The 23,868-nt window shown below is 39.5% G+C and overlaps 1 protein-coding gene across 1 annotated transcript in view; it reads right to left on the reverse strand.

Annotated features, from left to right (window-relative positions):
• Positions 1-2,017: 2,017 nt before the first annotated feature.
• Positions 2,018-23,868, reverse strand: part of MINDY3 (MINDY lysine 48 deubiquitinase 3) — a 99,058-nt gene continuing 77,207 nt past the window's right edge. Inside the window, exons 11-15 of the mRNA XM_077808156.1 lie at positions 18,781-18,853; positions 16,652-16,724; positions 9,785-9,872; positions 6,160-6,231; positions 2,018-3,087 (exon numbers count right to left, since the gene is read on the reverse strand). Of these exons, the coding sequence (XP_077664282.1) occupies positions 2,938-3,087; positions 6,160-6,231; positions 9,785-9,872; positions 16,652-16,724; positions 18,781-18,853 (456 nt within the window). The 3' untranslated portion in view covers positions 2,018-2,937. The remainder of the gene's footprint in view (positions 3,088-6,159; positions 6,232-9,784; positions 9,873-16,651; positions 16,725-18,780; positions 18,854-23,868) is intronic.

The following is a 23,868-nucleotide window of genomic DNA, read 5'->3' on the forward strand; positions in this document are numbered from 1 at the left end:
ACCATCCAGAAGTGGAACTTGCGTATGCATTTGTTCAGCGACCAGACATCCAGAATGGGACGGTGGCCACCCCTTTTCTTTGGAACAAGGAAATAAGGGGAGAAGCAGCCATGGCAGTGCAGGACGCATTTTATGGCACCCTTCCAGAGGAGGGTGTCTGCTTCCTCCCCAAGACTGCATCGGGAAGGATCCCCAGGGTCCTCATGGGGTGGGCGACAAGGAGAGGAACTCAACTGGTGAACAATATCCAGCACCCAGTGGTGATCTTGCTCCAAATGTGGGCAAACAGGGCAAGACAGCCCCCCAAAACAATCTGAGGTGCTGCAGAAGGGGTGGAGTGAGTTTCTTGGATCTTGGGGGAAGAAACAAAAGGATTACTTGGATGGACATTGAGGGAAGGTGCAGGTGGTGGCAGAGTAGTGCACGGGCATTGGCGAGATGGATCTTGCCGTGTTGAGGGTAGGGCTGGTAGGCAGTGCGAGGGCATAGTCAGGAGGACAAGCACTGCTGCCTGCAAGTTGGGGCAAGGGTGTAGATTCAGAGTGACCAGAGGGTGGCACAGGAGTCCTTAAGAGAGTGGAGAACTTGTCCATTTAATCACTGAAGTTTGTGGCTGTCAAAGGGGAGGCCCTCTAGGGCAGTCTGGATCTCCTTGGGAAAGCTGAAGGGTTGAAGCCAGGAATCCCGGCAGAGCACCATCCTGTGCGCCAGAGAGCATGACGCAGTGTCAATCGTGGCTTGGAGGGCCACTTTGGCAACTAGCTTGCCCTCATCCAGCAGGGCCTGAAAAGCCTGCTGTTGCTCTGGTGGGAGAAAGGCCTGGAACTCCACCAACTTGGAGTAAGAGAGGAAGTCGTACTTCACCAGGATGGTCTGGTAGTTGCCAATGAATAATTGAAGGCCTGAAAAAGAGCAGACCTTGCACCCCAGAAGGTCAAATTTCTTCATCACCTGATCAGGAGGGGTGGCCTTGGGATGTTGCTGGCAGGCTTGGTCAGTCACCGTGTGAACCACGAGCGAATTGGGGGGTGGGTGGGTAAACAAGGAGTCCATACCCTTAGATGGCATGAAGTAGTGGCACTCTGCCCGGTTCAGGGTAGGGGCACAGAAAGCTGGGATGTGCCAGACCACTTAAGCTGGTTACAAGACAGTTCCCTCGATAGAGAGGGTATGCACTACAGCTATTCCCATTTATGTGATCAGGTTCACATGTGAAAAATATTCATGTTCCAATTTGAATCAGATAAATGGACATTTTAAACTTGGTTCCAGATACATGAAAGGCTATTTTTTAAAAAGTTCTGAAATTGTTACTGACCATGAGAAGATAATTTTTCAGGAAAATATAATTCTGCATTATTTTCTTGTTTTTTGAAACTGAGATACTCTCAGTGCTGTCAATATTGCACTCGGGAGCAGTGTTAATTACGGAGTTAAGTATTTGGAATGAATATGTGGATGTAGCCAGGAGTAGCACTTCACTGCTGACATTTTCCAGATGTAAATCTAGTAGCTGGTTCTATGCTTATACAGAGGATATAACTGAAAATGCCATGCAGGCAAGCTTGTTATTTCTCTCTGCCATTACTACATAACTTACACTGAAAATACTCCAATATACAGGTGTTTTGTTAGATTCTTTGGTTTGACAATTCAAACAGCACAAGTCCACTTAATGGGGAAACAAGCTAACTCATGCTGTTATTTATACATAAAAAGAAAGTATCCCCACCTAAACATTGTGGAGAAAATAAATTTCTAAACATGAATTCTCAGCCCTCTTGATATTAATATACGCTATGCATTTATGGTCTGTGAACAGAAAGTTTAAGTGGGTCAACTGCACTAAAGTGATCCTTTAGTTATCTTTAACTTGTGTTTATATCCACAAGAGATCACTCTACTTCAAAAGTTGTCCATTTTTAGCTCCTCTACTCTCCAGTTATTTTTTCAATACAAAGAAATTGAAGAGGAAGTAAACAGGTCAGATTGAAAAAATAAACTTGAAAGTGCTAGGTCATAGTTCAGGGAAAAGTTTTTATTTAGGGCTAACAACTAGATAATAAATAAAGGCATATACTCATGTAATAACAGATGTTCTCATGCACTTAACACATACAATAAAGCTGGCTTACATTGTTTGGACAAACTGAGAAGAGTATTTGGCAATACTATATATCTGAACAATTTAAAGATTATAGAACAAATTCTTCCTGCTGTTGATTTTTTACATTTCCTTTACACAACTTTGAATAAATATTAACACACTTATTTTTCCTCATACTGTCTTCACTTTTAACATGCCAGATAGCTAAGCCATAGCAATATACAACCGCCTAGAAACGGCTTTTATGGTTTATATTTAGTAGGAGCCTAGAAATTATTCCCAATTTTACCATTTTTGTAAAATTGTTTAGTTAGAGCCAAATTTAAAAAAAAACTGCAGAGAGTTTAAGCTCATTTAAACATTCAGTGCAAGGCCAGCCCAGACCACAAATTGATACTGTAACATAAGCCAGTATAATTTAAATAATAAAACGTGCCCAAAAGATTCAAGAGGAAGCAAACAGAGAATGACTTTACTGTTGAAAGATTAATTTGATACCTAACATGCAGATACTGCAGTATTAGACATTTTTCAAATCTTTATGAGATGGCAAATTCAGATGGTATAAGTAGGCCTTTTTTAAAAGAATAGAATTCACAATACTACCACAATGGCCAAAAAATGACAAACTATTATAAAGAGAAATCAATCTGATTAAAAAAAGTAAATATTTCAATTAACACTGAAAAGTGTTTGTAATCATTATTTACAATTTATCAATGATAGCAGTGTACAGTTTCATACAGTCAAGTATACTGCTTTCAGCAAATGCCAATTCTTAATCCCCCAGTAAAGCATTAGACAGTAATATAGTATTTCTTCTAAACACATCAATTTAATGAAGGAGATCGATCCGTGGTCCAGAGTAATTCTATATATGGCCATTTGGTTTGCAAACAGCGCTTTATTGGAGTATCATCAGTCTGTAGCATTGGATCTTCAAAGCCCATAATAACTGCTGTGCCTTCTACATACATGACCTGTCAAAATAAAACGATCTACTTCAGTATATTTCCTGAGACACCTTTAAAGATAGACCTAGAATGTTGTTTTCACAGTGTAGGAAGCCACTTGTCACAAAGCATGCTTTTCATAACAAAAGGAAAAACTCAAATCAAATTAAAGTTTTACACAAGTGGTTCACATTTATTGAAATATGAGATCCAGAGTATCTAACTAGTAGGTGTTGATGCCTGAAACTTCTATTCAGGTCACAGATTAGTCATGCTGTTCATATACTGACAATAAAGGCCAAAGAAGAAAAAAAATAAAATTGAAAACTTAAATGATGCAAAAAGTCTGAGGCAATAGGCCATTCATTGAACAAACTCAATTTGCTTTAGATAAGATGAAAAAGCACAACAGGCAAAACATGTACAAATCTTTCCTTATAGTAGAGCACAAGTCTTACAAGGAAGTCAGAAATCATGTTTTGACCAAATTTTCAGGTGAGTAATAACATAGTTTTGAAGCACCAAAGTCTGCGTCTCTATATATGGAAACACTATGAAGTTATGCAAAAAGAAAAGGAGTACTAGTGGTACCTTAGACTAACCAATCTCCTCACTGTACTTTCCACTGAATGCATCCGATGAAGTGAACTGTAGCTCACGAAAGCTTATGCTCAAAGAAATTGGTTAGTCTAAGGTGCCACTAGTACTCCTTTTCTTTCTGCGAATACAGACTAACACGGCTGCTACTCTGAAACTATGAAGTTAGAGCACTGAAATTTGCTCATATTGGTACATGTTACTATAAACAATCTGATATTTTTCATTCAAATGCAACAGAAAAGAGGGAGGAGTGAATTAACATAACACGTGTCAGTAGACAGAACAAATGAAAAGAAATTGACAACCAATACAATTGTGCACAAGAAAATAAGGGTTAACAATGAGGATGAACAAAATCTTATATTTCGTATTTCATGCTTTCATGAATAATCACACACAGAATAAAATTTAACCATCCAACTAAGTGGCATGATTTTCAGAGGTGACCAGCACCCACACCTTGCACTGAATTTGAGCTGCAGGTGCTCAGCACCTCTGAAAGACAGGTCACTTCTTTAGGTGCCCAACTTTAGCAAAACATGTTTGAATATTTTGGTCTTAAAGTAAAGTAGACAAAAGGTATAGGAAAATAACTTCTACTGCTACAGCTTACCTGTCCCAAAGTTAATTGTACTCTTATTTTCAAAATATCAGCTAGTCCCCTATTCCCTGGATTCAAGGCAACTAGAGTTAATTAGATTCATACTATGAAGCCCTTGTTGTAGTCAGTTTAATTCAGCAATATTGTTTAAAGATAATAGCCAGAATTCTCTAGAAGATCATTGTTACAAATATATGGTGGGTAAGGTTAAACTTTAAAAAACATGTATATGTATACAAAATAACCAGGCAACAGAGTGGATAAAAATAGATTAAAAAAATCAAATACTTTTCATTTCAATAAAAATATCAGTTTGTTAAAAAAATTTACAATTAAATTTGAAATTGTCATCCTATGTTAAGGCTCAAACTTATTATAATCCATTAAAATTAAATACTGTAATATAATACTAAGCAGTACATGATTGCTGACAATTTTTAAAGAAAGTCAAACCATTAGCCAGTGACTGCCACCAGTTCAAACACCTGACACCAGAGTCTGCTGGAAATGCGAAATCAGCTTTTGACAGCACTAGTCTCTTTTGCAAGGTGCAGAGAGAATGTTTTCTTCACTTCAGTTTATTCAATTCAGTTCATTCAATAAATTCAGTTCAATGACCTAATTCAAACTTAAGAAGCCAATTATGTATTGAAAAAGCAGGAAAGATAGTCGTTATTCATAGATTGGAAAGGAAAACAAAATGTGAAAGAATGAGATCTACTAGTTCTAAAATTTTGAAGGACATGGTAACCAGAAATAATCAGTCAATTCACTAACTACAGAAAATGCTTCCTTTGTTTAATAAATTAGTTTTAATAAAGGTTGGTAACTTCTCTTGTATGTAAGCAACACATTTAAAATAATTTAATAAAAAAATTAAAATGCTATATTTGTGCATTTTAAATTGAATTTCCATTTGAAATTGAAACTTGAAAAAAGCAAGCAAAAGCTTGTCAATTAGTAAATTAGAACTGCCTCGTTCACCATTTTGAAGCATAATAAAAATGTTACAATTAACAATCTGAACAAATGTAACAACCTATAATCAACCTATGATTAAAATCAGATTTAAATCAATCCAACCTGCTAGGCAATCATAATAATCTGAGTACCTTTGCCTACATTTGGAATATGAGACTGTTGGAAGTTCCATAGCAATTAATTCTAAAGACTTTATAATCCCAAATTATTCTGATTTCAACCAGCATTAAATGGTGATTGAATCAAAATACATTTTCTGGAAGGACCTCCTCACTGGTAGTTGTCTCTGTTTATTCATTCCTTGTGATCTCTACTCAGACTGGTAGCAAAAGGTGCTAATTAGAACTGGTTGAAAAATGTTTTTTCCTTTGAAGTATAATCTTTGATTTGACAGAAATTTGAATATCAATTTTTTTGGGCCAAGACCAGAAATTTTGATTTTGAATGCTGCTGTGGTGCTTTATGGGAGTTTAAGTTCATCTGTCTCATAACCCCATTCTCCTCTCTGGGTCCAACTACATCTCCCATGATGCATTGTCTCCTCTCTGCAAAAGAGTGACTGGTGTATCACAGTAAATATGGTTTGACCAGAGAGCATGGTATATAGAAGAGAACTGGAGTATGAGGTAGCATTTCCAAATTGAAATACTTCTGGTTTTGGGAAAGGGGGGTGGGGGGGGTGGGAGAAAATCAATTTTCTGTGGAAAGCAGAAAATTTGTGCAAAACAAGTTTCTATCAAAAATTTTTTACTTGGCTAGCTGTTCAGTGTCAAATGTGGTGGCAGTTCTGCAATATGGACACAAGGAATGGCACTGACAAACTCATTTCACATAAGACAGTGAACTGCTTTCACATGGTCATGATTACTGGTTTCTCCTAAGCAGGTCTCAATTCATTCTCTCTCAGATCGCCATACCTTTTCATTATAATTGGACTGCTTCAATCCATTGTAGTGATATACAGTGAATGACTCTGGAACCCTGGAGTCCTAGTATAAACAAGACAGTTCATTTTATATCATAAAACCAGTTTAACGTGCACCCTTTTTCTCTTTACAATTACTTTGCTTGATGAAAAAGGGGTAAGCAGGTTGGGGGGGGGGGGGGGGAGAGGAAGTGAGTTAAGATACAAGATACTGAAGATTTTCCAGGCCCCTCATAGGAGAAAAATACAACACCCAGTCAATCAGTTCCACTACCTGTTAATAGATTAGGCAACCCAAAATGTTCAAGAGACTAATGATTCAGTGCCCAACTGGATATCTGGAAGTGGAATTATTAATTATTATTATTATTTTTTAAAGGGTTGAGCATATACACTCTGAGAATTGGGCCTCCGAAGTGTCTCATGTTCAACACCCAAACATACTAGCCACTTAAAACTGTTAAGTCTAATACAGTTAGAATGCTTAAGTACTCAGTAAAAGATTTAATAAATACTTTCCAAAAAAGAATTCCTTCTTCACTTACCAAAAAGTGCAGAAGAATCATGTCTGGAGTTAAAAAGAGTGGTATTTAAATGTAATAAAATAACTAATTCCAATTTGTCAGTGGTGTATTGCTTCCAGACTTGTCAATAATTGCAACATATCAGTTTTTGTATGAAATAAAATTTAATTCAGAAGACTTTCTAGTGGTTCCACAGCTGTGGAAACTGTCAATCTTAAGAAAATGAACGCTGCAGCCTACATTTTAGAATCACCGTAGCGTTAGCCCTGGTCTACACTATGAGTTTAGGTCGAATTTAGCAGCATTAGATTGATTTAACCCTGCACCCATCCACACGAAGAAGCCATTTTTGTCGATTTAAAGGGCTCTTAAAATTGATTTCTGTACTCCTCCCCAATGGGGGGATTAGTGCTGAAATGGACATCGCTGGGCAGAATTTGGGGTAGTGTGGACGTAATCTGACGGTATTGGCTTCTGGGAGCTATCCCGGAGTGCTCCATTGTGACTGCGCCGGACAGCACTCTGAACTCAGATGCACTAGCCAGGTACACAGGAAAAGCCCCAGGAACTTTTGAATTTCATTTCCTGTTTGGCCAGTGTGGTGAACTCAGCAGCACAGGTGACCATGCAGTCCCCCCAGAATGTTTCTACGCTCTCCCTATCATCTCCATCCCTGAGGTTATCACAGATTGGAAGGCAAAAAACCTGCACTCACGATTACATGTTTTCCGAGCTCATGCAGTCCTCCCACACTGATAGGGCACAGCTTAATGCATGGAGGCATTCAGTGGCAAAGGACAGGAAAGAATTGCTGTGTTTGCTTAACAGCAAAGTATCATGCCTTGCTAGAGTTCCTGCTCGAGCCAGGTTGCTGTGTCACATGCACATGTGTCAGCCTTGGGCGGGGGCATGACTGCTTTGTGAGCAGGAAGGCCATAGATATAGACATTGTATCAGGTAGCTTCTGCAACTAGAGAAAACATTCCTGTGCATTTGGCAAAGTTTGTGGCAAAAAAAGAGAAGCCCCCTGACATACCAAACTAATAATACACAACCACACGTTACATAAAGTATAATAGGGCCCACGCGAGGGATATGTTCAAGTTGGGTTTCCGTAATGTAGTGGTTATCATGTTTACCTAACGTACGAAAGGTCCCTGGTTCGAACCTGGGCCGAAACAGGTCCCTGTTCCTTTTTCTGACTCCCCTCCTGCATTTTTAGTCTTAGAACAGACCACGCTTTGAAATGTTACTTTGAATTATATCAATTATAAGTTAAATAATATGGAAGCTCTCTCTAAGTTATAGTCCCAGGCTCCTTACCCTTTCAGCTGCTCTGATAAATTAACATTTTTGTTAGGGGCAGGGGAAAATTTTCATGAAGCCTTCTGTAAGGACTAAATGCTATCTAGGACTCTGAAATAATCGTAACGTGGCCCAAAGAGTACAATCCTCGTTCTCGATTTGTCATTCCACAAGTTGAACTGCTCCTTACTACTGTCCAGGCTCCATGAGCCATGGGAGCAAGGGGTAGGCTGGGGTAGATGCGACCACGCAGTGCTGCCCGCTGGGAGAGCAGCCTGAGGCAGAAGCCTCCAGCTCACATGATATTCCAGGCAGTACTGAATCTCCATGAGACAAAACTTAAAGAAGAGAATGACCTGGAGTCACTCTCATTCGGTGCTCTAAGAGGAGGATAGCCATGTCTGTTCAGGCGCCCCGATCGACCTCACCGAGGACTACCAGGAGCACCCAGGTATGACGGCTATCAATCCTACTGTACCATCTGCTGCGAAGGCAAGAGCTGCTGCTGTTTAGCAATGCAGTACCGCGTCTGCCAGCAGCACCCAGGAGATGTACGGTAATGGTGAGCTGAGCGGGCTCCATGCTTGCCGTGGTATGGCAAGCCTGGCAGCGGGCTGAGCAGGGCCAGCGGCCAGGACTCCGGCTGGCAGGAGCCAGCGGCTGGAGCCCCAGACTGGCAGCACTGCCGGTCTGGGGCTCCGTCCCCCAGCCCCGCTCAGCCCATGGCCTGCCTGGGTTCCGATCACCCAGACAGGCAGCGGGCTGAGTGGGGCCGGTGGACAGGATCCTGGAAAAAAGGCGCGAAATGATTGTCTGCCGTTGCTTTCAGAGTGAGGTGGGCCCGACGATATGTACCCAAAACCACCCGCGACAAAGTTTCTGCCCCATCAGGCATTGGGAGCTTAACTCAATATTCCAATGGGCAGCGGAGACTGCGGGAACTGTGGGATAGCAACCCACAGTGCACCGCTCTGTAAGTCTATGCTAGCCACAGTAGTGAGGACGCAGTCCGCCATCTGAATGTGCTTAGTGTGGACATACGCAATTGACTGTATAAAACCGAATTCTATAAAATCAACCTAATTTCGTAGTGTAGACATACCTTAGTGTTACTTACTTTGCAGTATCGTTTTACTACAGTACATTTTTCTCATCAATATTACATCTTTAAAAGGTGCATTGCCAAGTATACTTTTAAAATAGTTGTGGCTGTTTCACTTTTCCTTAGTAACACTTAGAATCTTTAAAATAAAGTTTCATAACTTTGACAAATGCTGATTTTCCTGTATTTCAAACATGGCTGAAATTAATAAGGCTATTTTGTTTACTAACTATAGCTTCAAGTTATATAGTGAGAGAGAATATGCCTTGGAGTCTCAGCCTGGTCCCCAGTGTAGAGCCCTGAAAATCCATGGATAACTGCGGATATCCACAGATAATTTTTGTGGATATAGATCGGATGCATCCGTACAGGGCTCTACTTATCTGACACTTGGCAGCTTCAGTGGAGATTGCTTTTTGGTGCGAAGGCTACAAATTAGAATAGCTTTTCATTTAAACATTTTGGAATGCTAAATCACATACGACAGTTATACTGAACTGAACAGTGCAAAGAGTTACCAGCTGACCCGAAGTAATCAAAGAAATGTAACATTTATTAGACTAAATAATTTTGCAAAAATGCACATTTGAGGTATGAATGTTTAATGCATCACTGAAGAATCCTATTTAGTGAAATACAAAATGTTCTATGGCATAAGGAGGAGAAAAAAAAAAAATCTACGTTACCTGCTCAGGGAAGAATTCTTGCAGAAAGGGACCCAGTAATATGATTCCTAGTCCTTCTGGGTCTAATTTGGTCTTCATGAGATTTACACTAAAACAAGAACATTGGATACAAAAATATGAGTTGCACATTTTTATTCTTGCATGACTATGTTATGGGGTACTACAACACTTCTGACTGCCAAATATATTGAGGTTTTTTTTATTTAGACTCTTAAAATGACAAATGCACCAGAACGGCACCAGATTTGAGAAAATGCAGTTATTTTTAAACCAAAGTAATCTGTTATTTAAAATGGAAGTAGTTATAATTTTGAAAGATTGCCTTATTAGGTAAAGTCAGTTGAAAGTCATGCAAACTAAAACCTACACTTTAACTCAGAAGACATTTTGCTGTATGCTGCAAGCATTCCTCATCTTAAACACACAAGCCAGTCATTCTTTGAAGAGTTCTGACCAAACAACCTGCTTTTAAGTGGAGATTTGAAAAGCCACCAATGAATACATTTCAGAGGTTTTTAAAATTAAGTTTGATAAGAATAAATTTCATTGAAATAAGGTCCCAGGTTTTTCATTGTATATTTACAAAATGCCTTTCATATTAAAGTAGCCCAAACCACTTAACATTTATTTTGATAGTGTATACTCTCATTCTCTGTTTTTGTATGTATACTGAGTAGTATAAAAGCTTTATTGGCAGCAGTGCGGGATTTTTGCCAGCTGTTGTAAATGAGTGTCAATAAAACATTTACATTTCTATTTATGCAATATATTTTACAGACTGTTTAGCAGAGCTTTAAAAAGTATTCATATTTTTCCTAGCTCCCAGTCTAGTTCTAAAAGCTTATCAGGATAGGCTTCTGAATGAGAAATTTTAGAATTCACACCGTATCTAAACTAGCTCTCCTGTAAATCAAGCAGAATTTTAACATTAATTTTAAACCTGTCACTGGTCCATGACAGAATATTTACCATTCTGCTAGTAAGCCACATCTTTGGTGTGTTAGACATTTTAATTTTTTTAAAGCAGTCTGAAAACTGCTCAGTTTTGGAACATTAGAACAGGTTCTAGGCATAATGGATTAGTGGACAGAATGCACATAAGGCATATTTAGGGCTTGTTTACAGGGAGCAGCAATGTGCAGTGTGAGGGTGTGATTTCTAACGTGCACTAACATATTGTGCATTAAATTGGCCCATGTAGAGCCTGCTGGTGCACACTACAGTTTCCACAGCTCACTTTAACATAGTACTGTTTCAGACAGAGCTATGTTAAAGTGCAGCAGGTTACATGGACTTGTCAACACGCAACACATTAGTGCGCATTAGAAATCACACCCCTGTAAGATGCATTATTCCACTTTGTAGATAAGCCCACAAGTGTATACCACTTTTCAAATGCTCTGCAATTAACTTAATGAATATAGAGAAACCCCTTTACTCAATGAAATACATCTCTAGAAAATAATACAGCAACTGTTTAAAAACCTCTCAGCCACACTAAGTTTGAAGCCTGGTTTTAAGCAGTCATGAGATAAAAGATAGTCCTTTAATGGATCATTAACTGGTTAAAAGATAGGAAACAAAGTATATGAATAAATGATCAGTTTTCAGAACAGAGAGAGGTAAATAGCATCTCCCAAGGATCAGTACTGGGAGCTGTGCTGTTCAACATATTCATAAATGATCTGCAAAAAGAGGTAAACAGTGAGGTGGCAAAGTTTGCAAATAATACAAAATTACTCAAGATAATTAAGTCCAAAGCTGACTGTAAAGAGTTAGAGGGATCCCACAAAATTGGGTGACTGGGCAAGAAAAAAATGGCAGATGAAATTCAGTGTTGATAAATGCAAAATAATACACATTGGAAAACATAATCCCAACTGTACAAACAAAATATTGAGATCTAAATTAGCTGTTATCACCCAAGAAAGATCTTGGAGTCATTGTGGATAGTTCTCTGAAAACATCCACTCAATATGCGGAAGAAGTCAAATAAGCTATTAGAATGTTAGGAATGGGATATATAGTAAAATATAAGTATAATACCACTATATAAATCCATGGTGTGCCCACACGTCAAATACTGCGGGCAGGTCTGGTCACCCCATTTCAAAAGAGATTTTAGAAATGAAAAAAGGTATAGAGAAGGGCAACAAAAATATTTAGGGGTATGGAACAGCTTCCATATGAGGAGAGATTAAAAAGACTGGGACTATTCAGCTTGGAAAAGAGACTACTAAAGGGGGATATTATTGAGTTCTATAAAATCATGAATGATATGGACAATGTGAATGTGTTATTTACCCCTTCACCTAACAAGATCTAGGAGTCACCCAATGAAATCAATAGGCAGCAGGTTTGCAACAAACAAAAGAAAAGTACTACTTCACATAATGCAGTCAACCCGCGGAACTCATTACCAGGAGACGTTGTGAAGAACAAAACTAACTGGATTAAAAAAAGAATTAGCTAAAATGGTAAGGGATGTGACCCCATGCGCTGGGTGTCCCTAAGCCTCTGACTGCTAGATGCTAGGACTCGATGATAGGGAATGGATCACTTGATAATTGCCCTGTTCTGTTAATTCCTTTTGAAGCATCTGGCATTGGCCACTGTCAGAAGACAGGATACTGGGCTACATGGACCACTGGTCTGACTCCAGTATGGCTGTTCTTATGTAGAAAGTAAATGTTAACTAACTGAAAATATAGATGGAAGTTCGGTAAAATGTAACCATCAAATTCTAACCAGGGCTAAAGAACACTGATCTTCTAAAGAGTATCATAGGATCTTTAGTAATCACAAATTAGCAAATTAGGGGAATTATTAGTTAAATTTGAAAAGATGGGGATCAATATGAAAATTGAAAGGTGCATAAGGAATTGGTTAAAAGGGAGACTACAGCTGGTCATACTGAAAGGTGCACTGTCAGACTGGAGAGAGGTTATCAGTGGAGTTCCTCAGGGATCGGTTTTGGGACCAATCTTATTTAATCTTTTTATTACTGACCTCGGCACAAAACGTGGGTGTGCGCCAATAAAGTTTATGGATGATACAAAGCTGGGAGATATTGTCAATTTAGAGAAAGACTGGGATATCATACAGGAGGATCTGGATGACCTTGTAAACTGGAGTAATAGTAATAGGATGGAATTTAATAGTGAGAAGTGTAACGTCATGCATTTAGGGATTAACAACAAGAATTTTAGTTATAAGCTGGGGATGCATCAATTAGAAGTAACGGAGGAGGAGAAGGACCTTGGAGTATTGGTTGACCACAGGATGACTATGAGCCGCTAATGTGATATGGCTGTGAAAAAAGCTAATGCGATCTTGGGATGCATCAGGCGAGGCATTTCCAGTAGAGATAAGGAAGTGTTAGTACCGTTATACAAGGTACTGGTGAGACCTCACCGGGAATACTGTGTGCAGTTCTGGTCTTCCATGTTTAAGAAGGATGAATTCAAACTGGAACAGGTATGGAAAAGGGCTACTAGGATGATCCGAGGAATGGAAAACCAGTCTTATGAAAGGAGACTCAAGGAGCTTGGCTTGTTTAGCCTAACCAAAAGAAGGCTGAGGAGAGATATGATTGTTCTCGATAAATATATCGGAGGGATAAATACCGGAGAGGGAGAGGAATTATTTAAGCTCAGTACCAATGTGGACACAAGAACAAATGGATATAAACTGGCCATTGGGAAGTTTAGACTTGAAATTAGACGAAGGTTTCTAACCATCAGAGGAGTGAAGTTCTGGAACAGCCTTCCAAGGGAAGCGGTGGGGGCAAAAGACCTATCTGGCTTCAAGATTAAACTCTAAGTTTATGGAGGAGATGGTTTGATGGGATAACATGATTTTGGCAATTAACCGATCTTTAACTATTCATGGTAAATAGGCCCAATGGCCTGTGATGGGATGTTAGATGGGGTGGGATCTGAGTTACTACAGAAAATTCTTTCCTGGGTATCTGGCTGGTGAGTGTTGCCCACATGCTCAGGGTTCAGCTGATCGCCATATTTGGGGTCAGGAAGGAATATTCCTCCAAGGCCGATTGCAAGAGGCCCTGGGGGTTTTTCGCCTTCCTCTGCAGCGTGGGGCACGGGTCACTTGCTGGAGGATTCTCTGCATCTTGAGGTCTTTAAACCATGATTTGAGGACTTCAATAGCTCAGACATAGGTGAGCGGTTTATTGCAGGAGTGGGTGAGCGAGATTCTGCGGCCTGCATTGTGCAGGAGGTCAGACTAGATGATCATAATGGTCCCTTCTGACCTTAATATCTATGAGTTTGAGAATCTCATTTCATCTCTAATTAAAAATGACACCTTCAGCAATAGTGCCCTCAATGCCATGTTGCAGGAATTAGTTCAGAATTGAAATACAATAATTCCATCTACTGAGTCACCAGCATAAACTATCTGACCACAAATGGTTTTCCTTGCACACCTCCCAAATACTGAGCAGGTCTGAGGGTGGTTAGGTTTTGAGATCTGAAGAGATCACAGCCTGAGGTAGCACCTTATAGGAAACTACATGTATACTATACATAATTTAGATGTTATTTGCTTCGAAGAACACCACATTTGCAGCCGACATATAAGGAATTAAGAATCCAAATACTCTTTATGTTGTTTAAGTTTGTTCCATATTTCATGGACTGGAAACCCGAAATACAGAGACTTAGCTGTCAGCTGAAAAATGTGGTGAACCTACATAAGTCAGAACCTACTCTATTATACTACTGCTTTAACAGAGAGAAAATATTGCAGACGATGGATATGGAGAAATTCCACAGCATTATCCGCAGAAAAGAGTCTTTTCAATATGGTATGCCTTTCTTGTGAATGATTCTTGACCATACAACACCTGATGTTCCATATGAAATAAGAGGTCATGATTATGCCACAAATATCTAAAAACCCAAGCAGCCAATTCTGAAAGAAAGCTGGATTTGGAAGGAAGATTTTTCCCTTTTCTTTGGGAAAGCAAATTTGTTAGAGGCAGTAGAACAAAAGAAGCCTTTCCAAGCTTCCCAAATCAGGCTCTTTCCCTAGAACTTGCAAAATTCTGTTCCCCTCTGGAGGGAGAAAATATGTTTCACACAGAGCTAACATCCCTAATTTGTTTTGGAAGAGTTCACAACTCTTTTGATTAGGATAAAATGGAATTTTATAAATGAGCAAAGTTAATTATAAATTTATAAATGAGCAAAGTTAAAGCCTGGAAGGTGGAAAAACAAGTTCAGACACTGAGATTTGCTCTCTGGATTGGGTATTCAGGAAGCAAAATATGACTACATAAGCAGACCTTGGTGCAGAAGTTATTTGCTACCACCAAGCATTTGGGAAACACTACCGGCAATGCCAGTCCAAATGAGAATTAAATTACCGAGTGAAGAGAGTTTTATCTGAATAGCTACTATTAAAACCTGTACAGTAACTCCTCACTTAACGTTGTAGTTATGTTCCTGAAAAATGCGACTTCAAGCGAAACGACGTTAAAAGAATCCAATTTCCCCATAAGAATTAATGTAAGGGGGGGGGGGGGGCTGTTAGGTTCCAGGGAATTTTTTTTTGCCAGACAAAAAAGATGTGTTTTTTTTTATATAATATACACACACAGAGTATAAGTTTTAAACAAACAATTTAATACTGTGAAGCTTGGTTGAGATGGTGAAGTCAGAGGGTGGGATATTTCCCAGGGAATGCCTTACTGCTAAATGATGAACTAGCAAGTGGATGAGGCCTCAAGAGATTAACTCGTTGTTAATCTAGCCTCACACTCTACAAAGCAGCAGGAATGGAGGGAGGGGAGACAGCATGGCAGAGTGTGTGTGTGGGGGGGGGGGGAGAGAAGAGATGTGCATTTCCCCTTTAAGTATGCTGACCCACTCTTTAGTATACTGCCTTGTTAAGTTAATCAGCAAGCTGAGACCACAGCTGCTGCCAGGAAGCTTCCTCCATCCTGAGCCCTGTCATGTCCCCCACCTTCTCTATGGAGATGGAGTAAGCGGGGTGCAGTAGCTAGGGGGAGGGGGACACCCTGATATTAGCCCCCCTCCCCACCCAACACACACACCACACACACACACAAGGGAGGAGGCTCGGGGAGCAACTCCAAGGCAGACGGCAGGAGCAGCACATGGCATTGAGGGGAGGGACAGTGAACTGCAGGCAACTGATAGCCTGCTGGGTGGCTGCTTCACAGGGAACTGATAGGGAGGCTGCTGGTCCACCTTGGTTCCAAGCCCCCACCAGCTAGCTGCAACGGGCTGCTCTTCCTGAAAGCAGTGGACAAAGCAGGCAGCTGCCAAACGACATTATAAGGGAACATTGCACAACTTTAAACGAGCATGTTCCCTAACTGATCAGCAACGAAACAATGTTAACCGGGACGACTAAGTGAGGAGTTATTGTACATATCTGGTATTGATTGAAACAAAGTACAACTATATAAAATGCAACCATACAGAAACACAAAATCTGAAAAGCAGTTTGAACTTTGAGCTCTAGGATGGTATTAAATCTTCTTGTAACATGGTGGTCAGCTGTTGAGAGACCTTGTTTTTTCCAGCACACAGATTCGCCTTACAGTATTGGGTTGTCATAGGCAAATACATGCACTTACAGAAACGCCAGTCACAAATAGCTAGTAACTGGGAGCTAGGAAAGACGCTCTTCTTTCTAAATCAAAAATTATTTTGAATCTTATCTTTAGGCCTTTTTTCTTTCATTTACAACTGACTCAATATTTTGAGACACTATCCTTAGGACACTACACAGAATTAGATATACTAACAATTCAAGATAAAACCAACCCATAACTAATCTGTTAAATGAAAATTTAGCTACACAAATTATACTTACTATTCAGGATCTGATACAAGGTCCAACGCCTTCATTACATCTTCTAGAAGGGTATCAGGTATAAATCCATTATCTGCAAAAGGAACAAATTTTCTCAGTAGGGGAAAATAAACTGAAAACATTTCAAGATTATGGATTGTACCCAAAATATTGGTAATCAAAGCCACATCTTAGAATTTGAGAGTGCACTGTAAAGTTACAAGATGAGGTCTTAGAACACATGATTTCCATACATATTTCCCCCAATTAAAAAATTTCAGGCTTACACATCTTAAAAATGCCATTTTTCTAAAACGTTTGAAAATGCGAACCTTATTAAACTTAAAACGATTTTTTAGTAATAGACATATGTCATAAATATAAAGGGAAGGGTAAACCCCTTTGAAATCCCTCCTGGCCAGGGGAAAGCTCCTCTCACCTGTAAAGGGTTAAGAAGCTAAAGGTAACCTCGCTGGCACCTGACCAAAATGACCAATGAGGAGACAAGATACTTTCAAAAGCTGGGAGGAGGGAGAGAAACAAAGGGTCTGTGTCTGTCTGTATGCTGGTTTCTGCAGGGGATAGACCAGGAATGGAGTCTTAGAACTTTTAGTAAGTAATCTAGCTAGGTATGTGTTAGATTATGATTTCTTTAAATGGCTGAGAAAAGAATTGTGCTGAATAGAATAACTATTTCTGTCTGTGTATCTTTTTTGTAACTTAAGGTTTTGCCTAGAGGGGTTCTCTATGCTTTTGAATCTAATTACCCTGTAAGATATCTACCATCCTGATTTTACAGGGGAGATTTCTTTATTTCTATTTACTTCTATTTTTTATTAAAAGTCTTCTTGTAAAAAACTGAATGCTTTTTCATTGTTCTCAGATCCAAGGGTTTGGGTCTGTGGTCACCTATGCAAATTGGTGAGGCCTTTTATCCAACATTTCCCAGAAAAGGGGGGGTGCAAGTGTTGGGAGGATTGTTCATTGTTCTTAAGATCCAAGGGTCTGGGTCTGTAGTCACCTAGGCAAATTGGTGAGGCTTTTTACCAAACTTTGTCCAGGAAGTGGGGTGCAGGGTTTTGGGAAGTATTTTGGGGGGAAGGACGCGTCCAAACAGCTCTTCCCCAGTAACCAGTATTAGTTTGGTGGTGGTAGCGGCCAGTCCAAGGACAACGGGGGGGCAATATTTTGTACCTTGGGGAAGTTTTGACCTAAGCTGGTAAAGATAAGCTTAGGAGGTTTTTCATGCAGGTCCCCACATCTGTACCCTAGAGTTCAGAGTGGGGGAGGAACCTTGACAACATATAAATGCCACCTTAAAATGGTGAGAGAATGTTTCTAAACTTGTTTCTAATTAAAATAAAATGTGAATATCAGCCAGCTTTGAGTTCTAAAATGAAACTAAGGAATTTTTCAGTACTTATCAGATCACGATGGATCAGGTATGAAAGTTTTACATTTCTGAAAATGTAAGATTAGGGAAAGTGGTGGGTCACATACAAAGAAAGTCCCCAGCGTTGAAAAGCTTACAATGAGAACCCTACTTCCTACTATCGCTATATTTGACTTCCTCATGCTCTGTAGTTTTCAAGGGGCGTGTCCATTTTATTATTAGGTTGATTAACCAACAAATCATGAAGTGTTGCTGTTTTATCAGTAGGTAGCACATTTCCCTATGGATATGTCTGTCTACACAAGAGCTGGAAGATGTGAATTCCATCCTGAGGAGACATACCTGTAACTAGCTCTGATTGTGCTAGCTCATTAAAAATAGCAGCGTAGTCATGGCAGTGCAAGCAATGGGAGGGGCTAGCTGTGCCAAATACATACCTGTGGTCTTGAATGAGATCATACACAGGGCAGCCATGTATGATTTATAGCACACTACCTCACTAAATCAGAGCTAGTGCGGATGTATGTCTCCCCAAGTTGGAATTTGCACCCTCCAGCAGTAGTGTACACATACCCTGTGATCAGCATTAAGCCTCATCATGAGCAATGTGCCTTATAATGCAGGGGACTGTGCTATTGGAGGTGCAGTGTTTTGCATATATTGTAAAACTGTTGCCCTATTTTTCGAGAGAGATTCTTCACACTCAAAACCAGTCAATATAAAGATTTCAACCCAAAACTAAACAATGCAGCCTTACCTTCTGGGTCATAGGTTTGAAAAACTCTTCTGGCTTGTTCTGAAGGAGCTTCAGGAGCAACAAGGGCCAAATCCTAAACAAGAAAGTTCCACAAGATTCATTATTTCAGATCACTACATATTGTTTCACGATGGAAATACATGACCATACTGAAACATTTCAAACCTTAAATTAATGAAGAATAATGGCAGAGGTGAGCATTAGCTTCAAGTTAATTCCACACATTGGTGGTATTCTTCAAGGTTGTGTTAACAACGTGTTACGGTTTATTTACATGGCTTTCCACACAACTATCCTGGTATGGATATAGCTTGTCATGCAGATGTCCTAGCATAGAAATAGCAGATTCCAAGAGCGAAGAGTGCTATAACTGGGATGCTTATATTGGCAACTAAATCTTTTTGAACCTAAAAAGGTATACACCTTTAAATCAAAGTTAAATACTCTTCAAAATAAATTTTAAAGACAAGAATAACTAAAGACATGGAAAAAAAAACAGAAAAGTTGGTAAAATGCAGATGGGTATATCAGAGAGAGATCATGCCAGACTAACCCAATAACTTTCTTTGAAAAAATAACTGAGTTTTTTAGACAAGGGAAATGCAATGGGTCTAATCTGGACTTTAGTTAAAATGGAAAAAAAAGGAATAATTCCCAGAGCAGATCTTTTAGAAAAACATCCAATCTTGATTTAAAAGTTGCCAGTGATGGAGAATCATCATGACCCTTGGTAAATTATTTGAATGATTAATTACCTTCATTTAAAAATGTATACCTTATTTCCTGTCTGAATTTGTCTAGCTTCACCTTCCAGCCATTAGATTGTTATATGTTTCTCTGCTAGACTGAAGAGCCCATTATCAAACACTTGTTCCCCATGTAGGTACTTAGACTAATCAAGTCTTTGTTAAACTAAACTGAGTATCATGTTTTATAATCCTTCCATCGTTTTCATGGCTGTCCTCTGAACTCTCTCCAGTTAATGGACTTCTTGAACTGTGGAAACAAGTACGGGACAGTGTATTCCAGTAGCAGTCACATCAGTGCCAAACACAGATAAAAATATCTGTGCTCTTACTCACGATTACTGTTTATACACCCAAGGATCATATCAGCCCTTTTGGCCAAAGCATGCTGGAAGCTCATGTTCAGGGGATTATCCACCCCCAAATCTTTTTCAGAATCACTGATTACCAGAATAGAGTCCTCCACCTTGAAAGTATGGCCTACATTCCTTATTCCTAGACATTTAAGAATTTCTGCCACGAAAGCTTATGCTCAAATAAATCTGTTAGTCTTTAAGGTGCCACCGGACTCCTAGTTGTTTTTGTGGATAGAGACTAACACAGCTACCCCCTGATACCTGCGATAAGATGGAGTTTATCAGTTGGAAATGACAGAGGAGAAAGACAGACCTAGGTGCATTTGCTGATTACAGGATGACTGAGCCACCAATGTGATGTGGCTGTAAAAAAGGCAAATATAATCCTAGGATGTATCTGGTGAGGTATTTCCAGTAGAGCTAGAGAAGTATTAATATCATCGCACAAGGCACTGATAAGACCTCATCTGGAATACTGTGTATAATTCTGGTTACCCATGTAACCAGAAAGATGAATTCAAACTGAAACAGATGCAGAGAAGGGATATTAGGACAACCAGAGGACTGAAGAGCCTATCCTACTAGAGAAAAGATCTTGGCTTATTTAGCCTAGCAAAATGAAGGATGTGGGGGGATAAGATTGCTCTCTATAAATGCACTGGGGGGCAAGTGGTAAAACATCAGGGAGGGAGAAGACCTATTTAAAATAAAGGACAATGTTGGCACAAGAACAAATGGGCATAAATTGGCCATGAATACATTTAGGTTGAAAATTAGAAGATTTCTAATCATAAGAAGAGAGGTTCTGGAACAGCCTTCCAGCAGGTGTAGTGGGGGCAAACAAACTAACTATAGTTTTAAGATTGATCTGGATAAATTTATCAATTGGATTATATGACAGGGTTGATGGCAACAGCAAGAGACTGGACTCAGTGACCCAGGAGGTCCTTTCCAGTCTAATGTTTACATTGCATTAAACCTAAATAATTTGTTACAAGTGAAAAAAAAAAAAAAAAGTTACCCTACCCAGTTAAAATGACCCACAGAGTACAAAACATTTTTTTTCTTTTTCTTAAAGCAGAAACTCAAAGACAACACTTTCAGTCAGCAGATTTCAGTATGTGACAAATGGTTTTAGTCTGGATTGTGCAGGCCTGTATTACTGTTCAATTTAACTAAGTAGACATAAATAGAAGCCATGCATCTACATAAAGATAATAAAGTATGTTATTTCAGTACAGTGACCCACATCTTAGACTAAGGAAAGAAAAAGCTAGCTCAGGGAAAAACAGAAGTGAAATGCATTCAACCAGAATTTCATTCTTATATTATGTCTCAATTGCAAATGCTACAAAAGCACAAGATATTTAAAAATATGCTTAACTTTAAGGTTGGCATATGCTTAAATACCTCCCTGAATGGAAAGGATTTACTTCTTTATTGGCATACAATGACATATTAGGAATCCCCATATGTGAAACAATTTGTACAATTTAAAATAAATGGCATTCCTATTTAAGGAAAACTAATAAAAAGGCACTGTAATAAGTCTGATAACTAGAACAATGTTATAGAATCTCAATACTTTTAGCAGTACATTCTCATGGTTTATTTACTTTATCTGAGTCCCTTTCCCAACTGTACAGTTTGCAAAAAACCAAATGTTACACTACCAAACGATAGGATTAAAAAAAAGAATTCTTCCAATCAAAGACTGTAACAGAAATTTAATGGAGCGAACAAGATTAGCTTTTTATATTGCACCACCATTACAGCAACGTCCTTAACATAAGAAAGGCCACACTGGGTCAGACCAAAGGTCATTCTCACCCAGTATCCCGTCTTCCAATAGTGGCCCATGCCAGGTGCTTCGGGGGGAATAAACAGAACAGATATTCCTCGAGTGATCCATCCCGTCATCCATTCCCAGCTTCTGGAAAACAGAGGCTAGGGACACCATCTCTCCCCATCCTGGCTAATAGCCATTGATCAACCTATCCTCCATGAATTTATCTAGTTCTTTTTTGAACCCTGTTATAGTCTTGACCTTCACAACATCCTTTGACAAAGAGTTCCACAGACTGACTGAGCAGTGCATGAAGAAATACTTCCTTCTGTTTATTTTAAACCTGTTGCCTATTAATTTCATTTGGTGACCCCTAGTTCTTGTGTTATGAGAAGGAGGAGTAAATAACACTTCCTTATTTACTTTATCCACCCCTTCTCGCTAGCCTTGACAAATGCAGTCTTGCCCCACTCATATCCAGGCAAAATACTATTGCAAATATCATTTTCCTATGGCATCACTTTGATCGCATTATCCCACTTTGAATCCCTCTACTTGATCCCCATTTATACATCAAACAAGCTGCTCATATTCACTTCCAAGGCCCTTCAGCCAATCACCACCCTATCATTTTTCATTCACTATTTTGCTGTTGACACTCATCTCCTATTGACCTGTGATGCCTGCCTCCACTGCCCACTTGTTCAATTTTCTAACACACCTTCATTGCTTTCTCCCATGCTGACCCATAGGCTTGGAAGGCACTCCCCATAAATGTATACAAAGCTATGTACTTGATTACCCACCTTCAAATCCCTCCTTTGCCACAATGCCTACAAAAAACTTTACAATAGTTAGGCTGCTCATGTGCCTATCATGACCAATACTATTTCATTGTTTACTTGTACGCCCTTGTCTGTCTATATCCATCTGTCGTTTCATGTCAGGTTATAAGTCCCTTGAGGCAGGGGCTGTCTTTTTGTTCTGTATTTGTAAAGTACCTAGTACTTGGTCTATGACTATGGCCCCTAGGCTCTACAGTATAGAAATAAATAATATTTGAAAAAGTTGAAAAAACCCAGTCTTAAGAACTTCAGGTACGAAGAAGATGAAACATTGCAGCAATAATGAAGATCCAGAATGCTCTGATTAAGTTTAACAGAACTGTATTTGGGGGTGGAGGACACAATACAAAGACACTCAGGCTGGAACCTTTCAAACACAAGTCCTTCCTAACTTTATACAGGGCTTGAAAGACTCTTCACTCGGTTTAACAGAAACTTTTGTCAAGGCAAGTGGGCTGAGGAGCTGCTGGGTTCTTTCCTGGCGAATGATAGACTCAGGATTGGAGAGGCTATTTTTAGGTTGCTTAAACCTTGTTTCATATCAGGGCATGTCCAAACACAAGACCATCTTAATGTCTTCATTTCTTTAGTGAAGAGCACACAGATTCCCTTTCTTGTGACTGGCCAAGTCTCCATTCCGTACAGTAAGAGGAGTCAAATTTCAGTTTTATACATGCTACCTTTTAACTTTATCATTATCTTTTTATCACAGAGAACTTCAATCCGCACTGGCCATTTGCTTCATACAGCTCTGGTATGATGCCAGGCATCAGTCAGGAAGGCACTATTGTCAGCAACCACTGGCCTTTAAAATTTAAATTCTTTCACTCTTGGCTCTCTCCTTGCTATATCCTTTTATGGGGAGTTCTCCTTCCTCAGTTATCAGAGTCTTGGTCTTACCAACAGTCACCCTAAGCCCAGCCTGCTCAAAACTATGTTGCCACTGTTTAAAGTTAGCTTGCAGGATCTCACAATCTTTCACACATCACTAAATCATTAGCAAACAGCATGTTCCAAGGCAGCTCCCTTTGTATATTCTCACTTGTATCCAGGACAATTGCAAACAAAATGAGGCTTGACACTGAGCCCTGATGTAGGCTAGCTTTTAGTAAAAGTTCTCTACTGTAGCTTCATTTAGTTTTGGCTGTGGTAGTCACGGCAGCATGCGTATCCTGGAAAAGACTGACACATCATTCTCGCTCACCTCTCCACTGAAAACTCCACCTTCTCCAGGTCCACAAAGACAATACCCAGTTGTGGTTTCTTTTCTATGAATTACCCCATGAGGATTCATAGTGCAAGTATGGTATCAACTGTGCTCCTTCCTAGCATGAACCCATACTGACTTCCAAATT

This window comes from Eretmochelys imbricata, chromosome 2 (assembly GCF_965152235.1).
Source record: "Eretmochelys imbricata isolate rEreImb1 chromosome 2, rEreImb1.hap1, whole genome shotgun sequence".
Taxonomy (NCBI): domain Eukaryota; kingdom Metazoa; phylum Chordata; order Testudines; family Cheloniidae; genus Eretmochelys; species Eretmochelys imbricata.